This window comes from Struthio camelus, chromosome W (genome assembly GCF_040807025.1).
Source record: "Struthio camelus isolate bStrCam1 chromosome W, bStrCam1.hap1, whole genome shotgun sequence".
NCBI classification, from domain to species: Eukaryota; Metazoa; Chordata; class Aves; order Struthioniformes; family Struthionidae; genus Struthio; species Struthio camelus.
The window spans coordinates 37,501,783-37,520,826 of record NC_090981.1 but is presented as its reverse complement, the minus strand read 5'-3'; the positions used below and the strand labels follow the sequence as shown (position 1 = coordinate 37,520,826).

General features: G+C 43.2%; 1 protein-coding gene and 1 long non-coding RNA gene across 5 annotated transcripts in view; one reads left to right on the top strand and one right to left on the bottom strand.

The window, feature by feature from the left end:
- The window catches only part of LOC104150030 (uncharacterized), a 41,621-nt gene extending 39,909 nt beyond the window's left edge, over nt 1-1,712 (bottom strand). For 3 of the 4 annotated variants that reach the window (XR_011137439.1, XR_011137443.1, XR_011137441.1), the window contains exon 1: nt 1,375-1,688. This is a non-coding gene — a long non-coding RNA (uncharacterized lncRNA). Of the gene's footprint in view, nt 1-1,374 lie in introns of all 4 variants that reach the window. The other variant, XR_011137440.1, reaches the window with a different exon arrangement.
- Nucleotides 1,713-2,104: 392 nt separating this feature from the next.
- LOC104150537 (ras GTPase-activating protein 1) overlaps nt 2,105-19,044 on the top strand; it is a 63,635-nt gene continuing 46,695 nt past the window's right edge. Inside the window, exons 1-2 of the mRNA XM_068924674.1 lie at nt 2,105-2,768; nt 18,786-18,935. Coding sequence (XP_068780775.1) covers nt 2,281-2,768; nt 18,786-18,935 — 638 coding nt within the window. The 5' untranslated portion in view covers nt 2,105-2,280. The remainder of the gene's footprint in view (nt 2,769-18,785; nt 18,936-19,044) is intronic.

Genomic DNA, 19,044 nt, shown 5'->3' with positions numbered 1-19,044 from the left:
ACTGCCACTGAAGCTGCAATTTCTGAAACAGAAAAACAGCAGGATATAAATGTGTTATAATCCTGCAAACCGAGGACTAGAGCCAGATTCTGCTTTTCATTGACACTGGCACAAATCCAGCGTAATTCCACCGATATTAGTGGTGTAACTAGAAGCAAATTTTGCCTTTAGAAGGCAAGATATGACATTTCAATTCAGTAGATAAAAAGATGTTGGCTGGAGAGCTGTGAAAGTGGGAGTATTAGGTTTTTTTAGGGGCCTCAGGAGGAATTCACTTAATACTTTTGGGTAACGCAAAGCTTTGAAAACCTGAATGTTTAGATGCCTTCTGAGAACTCTTGAAAGACATGCAAGTGTCAACGTGCTACTATTTGTCAGCTCTTTTAATACTGAAAAAAAATCAAAAGATACCTACATGTTATTTTGCCTGGTAAAATGTTTGTCACACAATGGAAATACTTACACACGTAAGGATCAGGTTTGGAGGATCACGGAGGTACTCACATAGGATGTTAACCTAACGTATCGAAGTAAACCCACTTCGATGGGTTACTAAAATTATTAATGACAATGATAGGCTTGGGTGTGAGAGTCTGTGGGCTTGGGAAATAAGAAAAAAAAAAGAGGAAAAAATTCAGGAAAGTACACACTAAATACACTTCTGTAGCTATGGAGTTGCAACTCTTACAAGAATGTCTTGTAGGCTGTAGTATGCATTTTTTTATTCTTACTGCTGGAATACCAGGTACTTGTAAGCTTTTGTAATAATCTGCGAGACAGCATCCTTTTTAAGAAAACAGAAGAAAAAACGTGGATTTCGCTAAGAAAGCCAACCTTAGGGAGCAGCATTGTCATCCTGTGTGAAGACAGTCAGGCCCAGGGGCGAGAATTAATGCCAGATCTGCCTGAATCCTTCTGGCTTTTGCATCCAATCTCTTACACAGTACTGTCAAACCACTAAAGGAGCGCAGCGACTTCCACTGTGCCGAGAAAGCCCGCGCCGCAGTGCCAGAGCAGCTATACCCCTGACTAAATCCTGCCAGGCCAACCCTGCCAAATTTTGCCTAGAAAGAGTCCCACCGAGAAAGTCCCCGGGCGCAGACTGAATAAACACCGCAGTGAGGCCGGGAGCGGGGGGGGAGGGGGGGCCTCAGCACCGCGCCTGCGGCGGCGCCGCACCGACACCCGCCTCCCCCCGCCCCCTCCCCTAACGGCCGCCCGCGCGGCCCCGCCCCGCCCCCCCTCGGCCGCGCCCCCTCGGCCGGGCTCCCCGGCCGCCGCCGAGCCCGTCCTCGCCGGCCCCGAGCGCGGCTCCGCGCCGCCGCCCCGCTCCCGCACTGGCGGCGTCCGCGCCGCGGTCCCTAGTCACTGGACCTGTTCTCCCTGTAGGCGGCCGCGTCGCACCGAGCGCATTCCTCTGCGCCCTTTGTTGGTTTGTTTGCTGGTTTTTGTTTAGCGCCGGGACGACCTGCGCGCCGCCCCGCTGTCCCCGCGGACCGACGGGGGCGCTCGCTGCCTCACGCTTTGGTGCCGCCAGCGCCTTCTCCACCTCGACGCCGTAACTCGGGGGAAGGGGAAACTTCGGCACGACCCAGGCCGACCCGCCTCCACCCGCTCAGCTCGGCGGGGCGCTTTTTGGGCCTGTCTTTTTCGGGGCCGGGGGTGGTGGGCGGCGCCCCCCGCTCTCCGCTGCCCTCCCGGCCCCTCCCCGCGGAGGGGGCGGGGCCCGCTCCCGCCCCGTCCCACCCGGGGGGCGGGGGGGCCCCCGCCCTGTCTCGCGGCCACCTCGCGCCCTGCCCGCCGCTGCCGCCGCATTGCGCGCGCGCGCGCGGGCGGAGCGCGCAGGCGCGGTGCGGAGCTGCTGGCCCGCCTGCTCCTTTCTCTCCGTTCGGTCGCTCCCTCCCTCTCTCCTTCCTCCCCCGCCCTGGCCCGTTCCCGTCCCGCAACCGCGCTCGCTCGCTCTCTGGCTGGGGAGGGGGGGGGCGGGGTGAGAGCAGGGGGCCGCGTCTCCGCGGCAGCCGCTCCCCTCGCGGGCGCAGGGGGATGAGGCAGCCGCGCCGGGGCCCTGCGGAGCTGCCCTGAGCGCCCAGCCCCCGCCCAGCCGGGTATTGTTCGGCGCCCGTCTCCGCCGGGGAAGTTTTCCCCGCGTCCCGGCTCCGCTCCCCGCCGGGGCGGGGGGACGGGGCGGGGCGGGGGGGGTCTCAGCCCCTTTGTCGCCTCCTCCCCGGCGTGCGGCGGCCGTGGGGGGAGGAAGGGGGGGAGGAGGGGGCGAGGCTCAACATGATGGCGGCCGAGGCTGGGGGTGAGGAGGGCGGCTCGGCTGCCTCGGCCGGGACGGCGGGAGCCGGCGGCGGGGGAGCGGAGCCCGGGCACTACCCCGCCCTGTGCCGCGGCAAGGGGCCGGGGCCGCAGGGCTCCTTCTCGGCGGGCTCCGGCGGGGGCAGCCCGGGCGCCGGCCCCCCGGGCGGCCCGGCTTTGTGCTCGGCGCTGGGGCTCCTGGCGCTGGGCTCGGGGCCTGCCCCTCCGGCGTCCGCGGGCGGCGGCGGCGCCCCGGCGGCGGCCGGCCAGGGCCAGGGGCCGGAGATGTCCAGGGGGGCGCTGCCGCCGCCCGAGCCCGGCACCGCCGCCTTCCCCCCGCTGCCGCCGCCGCCGCAGCCGCCCCCTTTGGCCGGGGGGCTGGGGACCGTGGACGAAGGCGACTCGCTGGACGGGCCGGAGTACGAAGAGGAGGAGGTGGCCATCCCGCTCAACGCGCCCCCCACCAACCAGTGAGTAGCAGCGCCCCGCGCCCGCCGCCACGCCCGGGCGCCCCCTCCCTCCCTCCCTCCGCCGTCCCGGGCTGCGCGGGGAAGCGGCGGCGGCCGGGAGCGCCCGGCGCGGCCCGTTGGAAAGTGCGCGTCAAACTGCGGCGGCGGCGGCTCGGGCGGGGGAGCCGCTGGCCCGCGCGGCGGCGGCGGCGGCGGGTTTCGCCGGGCCGCGGAGCCTGGGCGGGGGGCCGCGCCTGCCGGCCGTGCCTCGGCCTGCCGCTGGCTTCAGGCCGGCGGCGGGCGGACCTGTGTGTCCGTGTCCGGGGCTGCTGCCGGCCCGGCCCGGCCCGAGGCAGAGCAGCAGCCGCGGCGCGACACTGCTCGGAGGATGGTGCTCGAGACCCAGCGAGGGTCAGCTCCCCTGAGAAAGAAAAAATAAAACAAAACCAAATGAAACGCGCTCTGATCCAGCGCGGTGAAGCTCTGCGAGTCTCAATACTACTAATACGGCAAACGGCCAAGATGAATGAGCTGTCCTGATTAAACTACCTGTTGGGGAGACTCTGCAAGTGTCTGGTAGCGCAGTCCTCTCCCTCAGAAGAGGGACGAGCGTTCATTTTTAAAAGCAAGACCAACTAAAGTGTTACCCTTTGTTGTTTAAAAAAAATCTTAGGCTGTGTGGTTTTATATTATGTTTTTTTCATTAGGAAAAATGGAGCAATGTTTGGCTTTCCCAGTTCAGATACAAACACAGGTAGTGTAGCATGAACTCCTTTATTCAGGCAGTTTTGAGACATGAGTTTAAAGTGGGTATAACTATTTTTGTGTGTTAAAGTATTAGTAGACAGGCTGTTTTATAAATAATGCCTAAATTTTGCTGCTTTGCTGCTCAACTGACTTTAAAGTTTTTTTTTTTTAGTTGGGCTATGTTTGGAGAGAGGAAGCAGTTGAAAAAAAGAACTGTAAATCTTGAGTAAGATTTTATAGTTACTCTTCTCTTAGGTTAATCAGGATTTCTCCAGTGCTGGTAATATGAAGAAGAATTTTGCACTAGAGGCAGAGCAGTTCTGTGTTTATATTTCGCGAAATATAAGATCAGATAATGTTCTATAGAGTTCATGTAATTAGGGAGTACTCTAAACACAACCTTTGGATTTAACAATGAACTAACTGTAGGAAGTCTGCAGGTTTATGTAAAGGAGTTGCAAGGCTTGTATTATTCTCCCCAAATTGAAATTGTTTCAAAGGCTTAAATTGCTTACATTGGTATCTGGGAATGTATTATACCTGAAGTTATAGTAAGCATAGTGTATATCTTAGGGTTTCAAGATACAGAATAGCAGATGTATCCAAGGTGTGAGATCAGAAAGTTCATTTGAAAACCCATTTGAACTTGGCTTCGTTTTTATGTGTTCTCATACCTGAAATAATGCAAAAGTTAACTCTGGCATTTGAGTTATTTCCAATAATTCAGCAGCCATTGCAGTTGTATGGGGGACATAAACTGTTATGTTAATTCTTTTTTTAATTAATCTCTGTCAATTTGACAGACTTTCTAGTAATCATTTCCTCTTTTAATTTCTTGATTTTTTTTTTTTTTGGTGCACATTTATAAAGATTGAGACCTTGTTTTGTGAAGACAGCATTTGGATAGTCTTGAATTTCCACGTTTCCCTGAGGAGCTAGAAATATAATTAGGCAGTTCAGACAAAGCATAAGGAGGGAAGTAGAAGCACATAAAGGTGAAATTACTTCTTTAATATTGCATATCAAGTGAGACACAGAATTCTGGTCTTTCAGTTTTCTCTCTGAAAGATCAGACTACTTTTTCTGTTAGAACTGGTTACGATGTTTCTCTACGGGTAAGTAACTTTTTTTCCCTGAAAGTATTTTTAGGAAGTGTGGGAGTTATTTAGGGTAATTACTTATGAATAGTTACCTATTTGATACTAAGTAGAGTTTGCCACTTCTACAAATCTAAGCAGATTTTTCTGTCAAAATCTTGTATTGTAACTCATATGCTAACATGATTTTTAATTTTTATTGTAATTTAAACGTAGATTAAATTTCTCCAGTTGAATCTGATTACAAAACTGCTATTCCATTTGTTTAAATATGACTGGCAGCTCCACCCTTTCCCACTTCCTCCTAATTCATTCAGTTTTTATAGGAAGCACACATGGTGTGCTTGATGGATAATTCTATGTTTCTGCTAAATGGTTATTTCTTTGTCTTACTTGTTTATCATATCTTAATATATGCATCAAAAAATTGGTAGGGCTCTTCGCTCCTGGTTCTCTCTTATGTGACATTAGCTCCTGGATAAAAATGAAAAGGTGTTATTTCTTACACAACAATAAATACTCACTAGGACTTCTTTGCCTTCTCTTGGACAAGCATCACGTTTCAGGACTTACTGAATTTGTGGTTACTGACTCCAAACAAAACTATCTAATAAAAGATGCTGCTGGTGTTGCCCAGTTCATACTCCAATCTGAAATTTGACCTTTGCATGTAAAATGAAATGGGGCTTTCTGTATAAACGTAGGTACAATTTTACCACTTTTTCATGTCCTAACTCGCATTTTGCAAATGTTAAAAAAAGAGAAAATGAAATCTAAAACCTGAGTGAATTCCTAGCTTGCAAGTTGTAGACAATAAAATTCTCATAGACCAAACTTTTTGTATAAATGACTTTTTAAATACTTATTAGCTGGCTTAATAATTTTCACAGTAACTAACCTGAAGAGGTGGGAAGCAAAGCAGATGCAAGTTCTGCTCTTCCCATCAGGATGCTGTAAATATAGTTTGTTCGGAGTCAGAATGTGTTGGTCTTCGTTAGCAACCACATAATATACTTAATTTCCTCTTGTCTTTTCCAAGTACCTAAGGAAAAGGGGAGCATGTCTTCTCTTACTACATTTTCTTTAATTTTCTAGGAGGTGGAAGAGATTGTCAGTATTTAACGGATTACCTCTAGTCAGAAACTCAAAATCTCAAAGTAGGATTGTTTCTGTCTTCCCTGATCCTCTGTGAAACTGACTTAAGGCTCCTCTCTTCTGTGCCTGGTGTTTTTTTTGCTTTTCGGAAGTGTGTAAGTAGCATATTTGTGCTGTAGCTTAATGTTGTGTGAGACGCATAGGATTCTGTGTTCATTTTAATCCCCCCCCCCCCCCCCCCCCCCAAGGCTTTCTACCCCATCTGCAAACTGCAGAGCGCCCTGACAAGGGCTGGTGGCAGTCTAGAGTGGTATTATGGAAATGTCTTCAAAATTAGTGAATGAATGCTACCTAATTTAGTAGTAAGTCAGATATGTGGAATAGCATAGCTATTTATGTATTTAACTGAAAATTTTAAATAGACAAGATGATTGTAGATCTTAGTGTTGCATTAAGATGGCAGAAGCTGCTCCAGTACGTTCCAACGAAATTCTCACTTTCATATGGTGTTTTTTAAGCAGTGATTATCAATTGGAAATGGTAATCAGTCAAAATTGAAAGCGATCAACCTTACAGAACGAATCAAGTTGTCAAAATACTGTCTTGTTAAAACAAAATCTTACCCAAAGCAGATGCATTTGTACTGCCACTCATGGTACCTGTTGAGGCAACATGCTAGTGAGAAAGAGCTGAAGGTGGAGAGCAGGGTAGAGAAATATTAAATAAACATAACTAGAGTGATGTGGAATACTTTTTCTGTCTGAATGCAGTGTGAAGTTCTTGTTTCTTCACATGAGTTTGTCTGAGGTAGCTAGTCTACAGTTCTACAGCATTTTGTTTCTTTCAGAAGCTAGAATGAAAAGGGTTTTTTTCTGAAAGTGTATATTTTTACAATAACTGTTGAAGCCTGTACTTGGTGCTGATGAATAACTTCGTGTTGTGCTAAATACTGAGGATTGCCATGTTTCACTGGATCCTGAATAAGCAATAAGAACAGAATGTGATGTAACATGATTTTTAGTGTGAAGTTCTCTGTTTGGCAGTTAATGTGGTTAGCAGGTAAACTTTTTAGATAATTTCTTTGCCACCGCTTATATCCTAAGTGTGAGAGGAAGATGAAGGGAAGTACCTTATTTTTCTAAAGCAGTTGGTTAGTATATTGATTTGTCTGGATTTTATAATTTGTGTGCTTACAGAATAGTTGTTTATAAATCTGTTTTTAATTCTAGTGGTTAGGAGCAGCAGAACGAAATTGTACGTAACCCTATATAGGAAGTGAAGGAGTAAGTATAGACTGAATGTGATAGGTACATATATACGTGGAAGTTTCAGATGAAGGAAAACCGAAGTAGAACAGCGTATGATGCTAGGAAGAATTTGAAGAGGAATTTACAGTGTCTTCTAATTTACAGTGTCTTTCTAATTAAAGAGACTCTTGACCTGTACTTTATCAGGTTTTTATTTTATATTGTATATTGTTTCCCATAACTTCCATCTGTGAGTTAGGCACTTCATCTACTGGCCTGCTCTATTGAAAAGTGTAGTAATATGCTATATTTATTCACCTTTTCTGATCTGTTTGGTGGCTGAGGTGTGGGGAGGAACACTAGTTTTCCCATTAGGTGGCATGGCTATCTTCAGTGCAGAAGCCCATCTGCTCGTTCAGCCATGAATTCTTACGATTCCTGCAGTAGTTTTCTAGTTTCCTCTGTATCTTTCTTTCTTCCTTGAAAAAAGATATCTTGATATTTATCTCACTAGTGGGCACAGTAAGAGGAAGAAGAAGGTATCTTGTCTCAGCATTGTTGTTGTGTTGTCTAGAAGCATCGCAGCGGAACAGAATCCTGTGTTTTTCTGTGTTCTCCTAGAATATGTTCAGCACCAATAAAACAATACCAGTGCTTGACAGAGTCCCTTTCCTGTTTTATATATTTGCAGGCAGTCTTAACAAACCTTTTTTATTTTTATGCAAAAAATCCACTCTATCACTCTGGAATAGAAGTTTTCTGTTCTTGCATGGGTCTGTCTATAAATTTTGTTTTGTATATGTACAAAAATACTGTTTATAGTTTGGAATCATAATTAGGGAACCTATTTACTGAAACTTATCACTTGAAGTAGTCTGGAATCATGTTGGGGCAGTAGCAAAGGTTTTAAAAGCAAGTGCAAGAAACCCTGAAGTGGGTAAATAGTATTTCATTTTTTTCTTTTCCAAATTTTCTGCTGTAAAAGCTCAATTTACCTTTTTTTTTCTTTCTTTCTAAGGTAGCTAACAGTGCTACTTATGCATTACAAAAAGATGAAATATTTACTGTGTTTTTTAGTTATCTTTCTATTAGAATTTTTAATATACACAAACTGATGTTTCAAAATAAGCTTGTAAGCTCCAGTAGCAGTTGAGGGAAGGAGTATCCAGGTTTCCAGGACACTTGGTGTACCCAGTCAGTGTTCTGAGAAGTCCAGTGAGTACTCATGGTGAGTAGGTTCTAAGAAATTCATTCTCTTCTTAACCTTAAATTTTCCATGTTTTCATCAGCTTCTGGTGACTGTTTTCACATAGAAACAAACCTTTTGGTTGAGGGTTTATATCAGTGTAAACTGATATACCACATGGTTGAAGATGCAACCGCATGGGTATACTTAAAATCTTAGTTTGCTGCCAAAGAATCTTGTTACTGGCTCAGCAGGGGTGTATATATTATTTTCTCTTGTTAATAGCTACTTACAGACACTTGGACAAGGGTTTCTTTTATGAACTTGCTGTTGCAGAGTACATTGCTTTCTTTTCTGGAGTAATTTGCAGAAACCATGAGGTTAATGATGCTTCTAGATTTAGCCAACATTTGATAATCAGCTCAGGATATGGTGATTCTGTGTACATTTGTGTAAGCAGTTTTTCTAAAAAGTTTGATCTCTGGTTTTGCTTTTACTTTAAGTCTATCTGTTTCTTTCTGTAAAATGATGCATATTTATATAAATGTTCGCTCTCTGTAGTACACACACACAAGGATGTTCTGTCAATGGCTTACTCCTTAGGTTTGTAAGGTTAATTTATGGATAAGTTTCATACATAGAAAAGTTTGGTGTGATTTAAGAGTAACGATACAGCAAAAGAATTGATTTATCTCCATCTGTTAGTAAATAACATTGGAGACTTGCAAGATGCTAGCTTGAATATGTGCATAGTCTACCAGGTTAAGGAATGGAATACATTATCTTGTTCAAACCATAGCCAAATTCCAATTTTTACACTTTTTGTTTGCTTTTTCTTTCTTACAAAGATCTTTGTACTTTCAGAGTATCTGTGGAAAAAATATTTTTTTGTTCTTTCTACTCCTTGGCAATCAAAGGGAAGCTCAAGAAACCTCCTTATTACAGAGGTTGTTTGTTGCTTTCTGCTTCCGGGTGGATAATCACCTCGTTCTATATTCAAGTCTAGAAACGCTTTTTAAATATATATATATATATACACATACAATTAATAGAATTGTTAGGTTGCAGATTGTTCAAAGCAAGCATTACAAGTTGGATAGTTAACAGGTTTCTTATGTCACTTGTGGATTCAGTTTATATGATGGGTCGTACTCCGTAAGCAATCTTCTGGGGATTTTTTTTTGTCTTTTTTCCTCGCTATTGATCCTATTGCCTGTGGGAAGCATTGGACATCTATCAATTTAGGCATTATTTCTGTCTTTAATGTTTAAAGCTCTGACTTCTGATTTTCTCGTTAGAGTGGTAGTAATCCACTGATGAGAAGCACTTCATTAGTGAGGTGTTCTGGCATAAAAGGTGAGGTGAGTGGAGCACATGATAAACACCTGTGCTTGGTTAATTTGAGCTCTAATCCAGAGCTATGCTGCTGACTGGAAGATGAAAGAGGTTGGCATGAGGTGAGGTTTAGCACTGGAAAGGCAGAGGCTTCCTATTCCAAATTTCGGTCCCTTGGACGAGCATGTTGTGTCTGATGAGCAAAGCTTGACCTAGTGGATATAACAATAAGAGGATGAGGAGAAAGTCCGAGAAGGCTGGAAGTAGGAGAGGATGAGGTGCAAGGAGGAAGAAAAAAGTTAAGGCTAGTACTTCAAATGAAATCAATGACATACAAGGCGAATAATGTTTTAGAAATTCCTTAACTGTTGCCAAAGAAAATCTGATTTGCACAACAGTATTAACATTGTTTCATTAGGAGCATTACTCCTAGTTTAAACAGATAAAAGCATATCTTTGACCTGAGGGCAGAAGAATGAAACATGTAAGAATGGGATGCTGCTTGCTGAAAACTTTAATAAGCTCCAGAATTCATTTCCTAAGCTGAGTTTTCAGTAAGAAAATGTGAGCTGTTCTGAGAGCTATTTTTCAGCCTATTTAGCTCTATTTCATCTATTTATTGATGTTTTCTAAAAAAAGAGATAGCAATCAATGTTCTTTTTTTAGTAAATATTTATCAAGTAGGATTACAGAATCACAGAATTGTTGAGGTTGGAAGGGACCTCTGGAGATCATCTAGTCCAACCCCCCTGCTCAAGCAGGGTCATCTAGAGTAAATTGCCCAGGGTCACGTCCAAGGCAGGTTTTGAATATCTCCAGGGAAGGAGGCTCCACCACCTCTCTGGGCAACGTGTTCCAGTGCTCAGTCACCCTCACAGGAAAGTTTTTCCTCCTGTTCAGATGGAACTTCCTGTAGTTAAGTTTGTGCCCATTGCCTCTTGTCCTGTCGTTGGGCACCACGGAGAGGAGTCTGGCCTCATCCTCTTGACACCCTCCCTTCAGATACTTATACACGTTGATGAGATCGCCTCTCAGTCTTCTCTTCTCCAGGCTGGACAGGCCCAGCTCTCGCAGCCTTTCCTCATAGGAGAGGTGCTCCAGGCCCCTACTCATCTTTGTAGCCCTCCGCTGGACTCTCTCCAGGAGTGCCATGTCTCTCTTGTCCTGGGGAGCCCAGAACTGGACCCAGCACTCCAGGGGAGGCCTCCCCAGGGCTGAGGAGAGGGGCAGGATCACCTCCCTCGACCTGCTGGCAACACTCTGCCTAATGCACCCCAGGATCCCATTGGCCTTCTTGGCCACAAGGGCACACTGCTGGCTCATGGTTAGCTTGTTGTTCGCCAGGACTCCCAGGTCCTTCTCTGCAGAGCTGCTTTCCAGCAGGCCAGCTCCCAGCCTGTCCTGGTGCGTGGGGTTATTCCTGCCCAGGTGCAGGACCCTGCACTTGCCTTTGTTGAACTTCAGGAGGTTCCTCTCCGCCCAGCTCTCCAGCCTGTCCAGGTCCCTCTGAAGGGCAGCACAGCCTTCTGGTGTGTCAGCCACTCCCCCCAGTTTAGTATCATCAGCAAACTTGCTGAGGGTGCACTCTGTCCCTTCCTCCAGGTCATCGATGAGTGTGTTGAACAAGACTGGACCCAGGACTGACCCCTGGGGGACACCGCTAGCCACAGGCCTTCAAGCTAGACTCTGCACCACTGACCACAACCCTCTGAGCTCGGCCATCCAGCCAGTTCTCAATCCACCTCACTGTCCACTCATCCAGCCCACGCTTCCTGAGTTTACGTATGAGGATGAGATGGGAGACAGTGTCAAAAGCCTTGCTGAAGTCCAGAAAGACAACATCCACTGCTCTGCCCTCATCTACCCAGCCAGTCATTCCGTCATAGAAGGCTATCAGATTGGTCAAGCATGATTTCCCTTTGGTGAATCCATGCTGACTACTCCTGATCACCTTCTTGTCCTCCAGATGCTTAGTGAGGACCTCCAGGAGGAGCTGTTCCATCACCTTTCCAGGGATGGAGGTGAGGCTGACAGACCTGTAGTTTCCTGGCTCCTCCTTCTTGCCCTTTTGGAAGACTGGCGTGACATTGGCTTTCTTCCAGTCCTCAGGCACCTCTCCTGATCTCCAGGACCTTTCAAACATGATGGAGAGTGGCCTAGCGATAACATCCGCCAGCTCCCTCAGCACTCGTGGGTGCATCCCATCGGGGCCCATGGATTTATGAATGTTAAGTTTGGACAAAAGATCTCTAACCTGATCCTCCTCGAGAAAGAGAGTGTCTTCCTTTCTCTCTTGTCCCCAGGGTCTGGAATTCCTCAGGACTGGCCTTAGCAGTGAAGACGAAGCAAAGAAGGCATTCAGCAGCTCTGCCTTCTCTGTATCCTTTGTCACCAGGGCACCCGCCCCATTCAGCAGTGGGCCCACATTTTCCCTAGTCTTCCTTTTGCTATTGATGTATTTGAAGAAGGCCTTCTTGTTGTCCTTGGCATCCCTTGCCAGATTTAATTCCAACTGGGCCTTAGCCTTCCTTGTCGCTTCCCTGTACGCTCTGACAACGTCCCTGTATTCCTCCCAAGTGGCCTGTCCCCTTTTCCACATTCTGTACACTTCCTTCTTCTGCTGGAGTTTTGCCAGGAGTTCCTTGCTCATCCATGCAGGTATCCTGCCCACTTTGCTGGACCTCTTCCTCAGAGGGATGCCCCCATCTTGAGCCTGGAGGAAGTGATGCTTGAATGTTAACCAGCTGTCCTCTATCCCCCCCTTCCTTCTAGGGCCCTACCCCAGGAGATTCCCCTAAGTAGGTCCCTGAAGAGGTCAGAGTTTGCTCTCCTGAAGTCCGGTGTTGTGATCCTACTTGTTGCCCCGCTCCCTCCTCATAGCATCCTGAACTCTTACCATCTCAAATTGGAAGAGATCTTTTAAGTCTCTAACTTTAATATTAATATTGTTGGCACATCTCTACAACTGTTTTGAAGCTTACTATTGAAACTTTTAGAATCTTGCTTTCTCTAATAAAATTATTTATTGCCTTTTGAATGTACAGTAATCTCACCTTTCCAACCTTTTTTAGCCTTTTCATTGACTTTTGGTTGGTCTCTTTTATTCGAGTCCATGGTTGGTGTATGTTCTGCTGGAAGTGTTTTAATGGCTTCTTTTGGTAGTGTGTGCAGCTCCCGGTTAATGGCTTGGCACAGCTGGTATACCAAGGAACGCTTCTATGAGTGACTTTCCATTTTAGTTGACTCATTCCTAATCTGTTTTCCTTCATGCTGTTTCTAATGGGTTGAAAACAGGTAACTGAGAGAAGCAGACTTATTCTTCATTAGGCTGACATTTGCTTTGAATGTCTACTTAGAAAGATGTATAGGAATCCAAAAAGAATATTAAAAAAAATCTGAGAGTATGAAACGCTCTGAATTTCATGCTTACTAGACAAAAGGCACTTACTTGGCCTTTTTGGTCCCTTCCCTGTCTTTAGTTTCAGGTTAGTTTGAACTCTCTTGCTTCATTATCTTATACATGCATCCAGTGTAGAAGTTAGAATGTGTTTGCAGAGCTTTTTCTAGCAGGACTTTCTTTGTGATCTGGAGAACTGCAAATACCTGGTCAAAAACTGGTAACTACTGAATGTTAACTAACAAGGTGGAGGAAGGCAATGAATTTAATTAAGTCCGAGTCAAACTTACCTTAAATTAATCTTTACAAATAATATGCATAAAGGAAGTAATACAAACTTAACACAGCATGTTCATAAATCTAATGAAGATGGTGTTAAAAGTCATAATTTGGATAAGATCTTGTTAAAATCTAAGAATATAGTTAACATTTTAGGCAGAGGGAAAATAGGTTAAAACGAAACTTAGAGTGAATACGAGCATCAAGTCTTCTGCTATTCAATATCTGAAGGGGAAATCTTGAGAGAGGGTTGAGAATAAAAAGAAACAAATGACGATACAGGGTATTCTCCCGTCTTCATGAAACTGTACTTGAGTACATGCCATTTGAAATTGGAAGTTTTCCTGGTTTAAGGTAAGGTTACCTGCATGCCACTTGAAACTGGAAGTTTTCCTGGTTTAAGGTAATCATATCTTTGCTCTCTTTTGCTTCTAATGGGAGTCGAGCTCACAAAGACTCAAGAAACAATAGTAAGAATCTGTAATATGTGAAAAGTGTAAAAGTGATGGTTGTGAATTGCTAGGTAGGGCGGTCTGACCGCGTCTCCTGGAAGCTCTCCGTTCTTCTGAGGTTTCACTTAAGCAGCCAGGTATTGCTATGGAGAAGAGCTTTGAGTGAAGTGAATATGACGTTTGATTTTTTTTTTTTTTTTTTTCCTATGCATGGTAATTTATTTTTAGAAGGAAATAGGGAGGTCTGCAAACTTATCAACGTTTCGAAGTTGCTGGAAAACGTGTTTGTTCCCCTCTGTTGCTTTTTTCTTTCATTCTCTCCTCCCTGGCCTAATGTGTTCCTAAGATAAAATTACAGCATACTGTAAAAACAAAATGTGTTAGTGGAACAATGAATCTTCATAATATTTGCTTTTCCCATATGTAAAAGGGAAATACATCAGTAAAAGAATTTAGTTGAACCACTTGACATGACACACAGTAACAGCTGCCTCTTTCAGATGGTAAATCCACTATCTGCTACCTCTTTGTGAATAGCCTGTGCGTCTGAGGAACCTCATGGTGATTCCAGGTTGTGGCCACGTATCCTGTAATTGTACCATGAGCTTGCTAAAGGGCTGCAGCGTAATTGCATTCCTGCTCACAGTAGAAAGTATGCTGGCTGGGCCTATTGAGGCTGATGTGACTGGTTCTCTGGTACCCACCTTCTTCAGTGGAGCAGTGGAAAACTAAGGAGCTCTTGTTTGCAGGCTAGAGACAACAGCTCAAACTGTGCTACTCACTTCACAAGGTTCATGACCTGGCTTATGGCTCGCAGCCCCAGAAGTGCCTTAAGTGTCGGGAAGGTTCTCTTATGCAGCTGTGTGTTACTTGTGTATGTCACAACACACAGAATCAAAATCGTTTATGATAGCGTAGTTGTGACTGCATTCTATGTGTTTGCTGTAATTAAGGTTGTAATATATAGGGTTGGAGTTTTGAATATGCTGCTTTTGATTTAAACTGACAGATGGAAGTATTTTCCTGCAGAGCGGATTGGCTCGTGGAGCATGAAAGTCTATCGCTGACATTCTCTTAGAATTAAAAAAGGGTGCAAAATGGGTTACTAATTAGTTACAACAGTGGTTAAACAGCCAGTCATGAAAACAGCTACCTAAATTATGATCTGTAATTAGTAAGACATTTTATAGCTGGATCACTTCTGTTGGAAGGGTACTTACATTTTTTCTTTCGATGCATCTGATAATGGTTGTTGCAATGTCAGGGCACTAGCTGTGTGATCCATTAGGTTGTTTAGTTATGTTTGCTCAAAACATTGTGCAAATAGTGGGTTATCATCACTTAAATTTGTGAAGTTAGTGTTGGAAATACAAAAGTGTTCCTAGCTAGGAAAACAGAGGTGACTAACTAGAAGTGGTAGGGGTCTTGTTCTTGGCAGTGATAAAGGGTAGAAGTAATGTGTTACTCATTTTGCATGTGTACAGCTCATAAGAGTTGCAACAAGAGAGGCAACTTTCTATTTATGGATGGCCAGACAAGTTTTTTTACTTGATCTCTTCCTGGGGAAACCTTAATTCTTTTTATGAGACTCGTACTGTATTGTGCTGTAGGTAGAACTGTATTTTACATCTGTTTAGAAGCTATTTGACGCAAGTCAAGAGTTCTTGTTAAGCATTATTGTTAACTGAATGCATTAAGATTAGAGTTGTTCTGTCTGCCTGAGAGTAAAGTTGTTCTATAAAATTCTAAATAATGCAGAGCCTTCTGGAGGGGGGGGAGGGGAGTCATTTGTTGTGATGTATTACTATGATGGATGTTTGCAGAAACACCTGAACTTAAGCTTCACTGAGATACTCATTTGAAAAACATCAGAACCCCTGGAATTTAGTTTCTCTCAACTTCTAGTAGCCTGGCCTTCTCCTTTAGAGTGTTCTTCACTTTTTATTACTTTGATACAGAAATCATGGTGAGTCGGGATGGTTCTGGAGACTGCTTTGTAGTTCAGTCATTTCTGTTTTTCTTTCTTTGGATAGCATGGAGTATTGGGTGGGATTTTTCTTTTTAACTGATAATACAGTATGGACGATCTTAAAATTTTTCAGTTATGTGTTTGCGCTCTGTATTAGTTGGTATTCAAAGAAAAAATCAGTTATGGATGTATTTCAAAGCCAAAGAAAACGGCTTTTGTTAAAGAACTACTACTTAATAGAAATATTTTTAAGAGTAGATAATGCCAATTCTTAATTGATCACTTGATATCCTTAAATCAGATTGAGAGCTGTAATTTTGTAAAATATGCTTTACAGTTTGCTGTCAAACTACTTGAAGATAATGATGGAAGTTAGCACAGTACATTGTTATGTGATATTGAAAACAGGTGATAGCTAAATGATGCATAAGATGTACAGTCTGAGAAATAAAATCTTTCAGTGCTGTTCAGCTCTATGTTGCTTGAATAAAGCAATTCTGTCTAGTGATGAAACTCTACTCTGTGGAAAAATGCAGTTATTTCCCGAAAAGCATTTTGCTTACTCTAATGATATCTTAAAGGCTTGTACTTCAGTGTGTATCCTGTTTTCTAAAGATGTATGCTATCTACAGAGGCTTCCTGAGGATATCACTTGAGCTGTTTTCTGCTCTTGTTGCTGAATACTGACTCTGCTCTACTGCCATTTGTATCTTACTTTCTTATCAGTTGGTAGTTAAATTCAATGTTAACACTTATTTTTGTAGCTAGTAGGATAGAATAACTCATGTATTACACTAATATATAGCAAGCTGTAAAATAAAACCTATTTTCTATTAGTTGTTTGTATTTGAAATATGTTCTCAGTGACATTGAATTTAATTGCTCTCATAAGTTAACTAGATATTTTTATTTCAGAAAACAAACTTTTCCTGGGATATGGCAACAAATATATATTTTTAAGCCTGCTTATACTTTACCCAGTAATAAATATCTTCTCTTGTGCTTGATGTAAAACTGTTAAGTGGGACAAAATAAATATAGCCTCTTCATTATTAGAGGAAGTAATCCACAATATGTGGGATATACCAGTATACCTGTTACTGGCAGGGAGAGAATCCTTTTTGTTTAGAAAAATTTCTTGTCTTAAAACTTGAGCATCTAAATGTGTGGTATATTGCTGACCATGGTTATAAGAAATCCTGGTCCCTTACAGAAAAGCTGAAAGTTTTGTTTGCACTTTTTGTTTCCTGCCTTTTTGTTTTCCTAGTATAATTTTTTTTTAGTTATTTGCATCTTTATTAACACTGTCCCCTTTCTCATTTTGAAAGCATGTCTTTCAGTTTGGTGCTATAACCTAGTGTGTGTCGCAATAAAGTTAAGGTTATTTTTCTGAAGTAGGTGATAATTGGAACAACTAAAAGCTTAGTGATACTATCGTTTGAGATAGGCTTTGTGGAACTGCTGATTTCAAAGAATTTCTTGATCAGGAGGGTTTCTCGGGTCTGGGGGCATTTGATTAGTTTGTGAAAGGTCAGTCTATCCAGAATAGCAAGTAGTTGTTTTGACATTTATTTCAAATGAACAAATTCTGGGTGTAAGCCATGCTGTGTGATTCTGTGTCTACTCAGGAGCAGAGTATTTCATCCCAGATACCTCAGAACAGGCTCAGTCTTGTTTCGTTTCCCATGGGACTCCCCTGACAAAGGTAGTGGGATTCACTTTTTTGGAGAACAGATTCAAACTACAGGTTTCTGTCAGCAAAGCTATACTTCGGAATATGATGAGGTTTCTAACATTACTTTGCCTATAAGAGCCTCAAGTGCTATACAGCTGTACAGACAAAACGGCACTTCTTCTGGTTTAACTTGTTTTGATCAGCGTGAGGAGAAGAAAGCTATACTAGCAAGAGGTAGCGCTTTGCTATTGTAAACGATATATTCATTGATGCTGCTTCTGCTGGTATGAGAGATGTATATCTGTATAGTCTACCTGATTTTCATTCTGATGAGCTTTCAAAACAAACTTTCACTTCCGTTTCATAGAAAAAAGAATGATTTCTGGCAAGATTTTATCAACAGCCTGGCTGTTCAGTTTTTAAACTGTAATCTTTAGTTTTATTCGGTTTTCTTGGTTATATTAATCTAAAAGGTTGCTCTATCTCTTCCAAAATGTGCTTGACTCTTGCAAGACATACATGAACTAGTAGAATAAATTGGTTAGTAGTCTGAAATAGTCAATGATTTCAAAAGCATAAAACAGTAGCTGTATGAAAGTTGATATTTTCTAGAGTGTGGAAGTTAAATGTTGAATCTGCATGTAAACATAGTTAGTAGTTGGGTGCAGGGATAATAAATTATTACAGTGTGTAGCTGCAGAGTACTCTGTGGCTTTGCGAAAGGACATATCTGTTCTCTCTTTTAACAGGTGGTGGGAACAACAGTTGGTTTTGTATTTCTATTGCTTCCTCCACTGCTGTTTTTTTTCTTTTAAACTTAGTATTTGTCAGTTTAGGGTAGAAAGAGAGATCTGACTAAAGCCTTGTAAATAAAAGAAAACTGAGTTAAGGGTAAGGAGTGGTTGAATGATGAGAGTTTAACCTTTCCCTTTCAGACTAAAGCATTCCTTTGTGGTATTTTGCAGTCAGTGATTTGCCATGCATCTGTGCTTTTTTTCTTTAATTATAGGCTATGCATTGTGATTGGGAAAGACTGTTTTAGGGCTGGGCTGTGGTCTGGTGGGCGCTGTCATTCTGATTAGATGCAGGCTTTCTGCTGTGATATCTGTGTTTGTCAGATGTGAAGTGAATTGTAACAACCCGTTTCTCAATTTATGCTTCAGGAAAATCCAGCCTGAAGTGAAGACTGAGTAGTTCTAAAATAGTCTTGGAGTTGGATCAGTCACCCCTGGTTGTGTTAGTTTAAAATAAGTGAATTGGGGATGAGAGAAAAGCTGGTAAATTAGATCCTTTCCCCCTTAGGATAGTTCAGAGGGCTTTCCTCTAGTGTGACTTATTTGAGGAAGCAGGTTATCTGAAAACTTACACACTCCTAAAAATACTGTTCATTGGAAATAAGTAACTTGAGAGAGGTTGCACATGCAAATATATGAAAATTTTATTTGAAATAAAGGTTTTGGATACATCGGTTTTAACTGAAAGCTTTCACTAGTTTCATAGGTTATTCACCTACTGTCCTATGGTTTGTGGTGGTGTTTGTTTTTTTTTTTTTTTCCTAGGTGGTATCATGGAAAACTTGACAGAACAATTGCAGAAGAACGTCTTCGGCAAGCAGGAAAACCTGGTAGTTACCTTATTCGAGAGAGTGATCGGAGACCAGGTTCATTTGTGCTTTCATTCCTTAGTAAAACAAATGTCAATCATTTTAGGTGAGAATTAAATGTTTTCTTTTAAAATACTGTAATGTGTTTATGGTTTTAGAATTCAGTATACTACAGAAACAATCACTAATTTAGTATTTTTGACCATTTTTTGTTT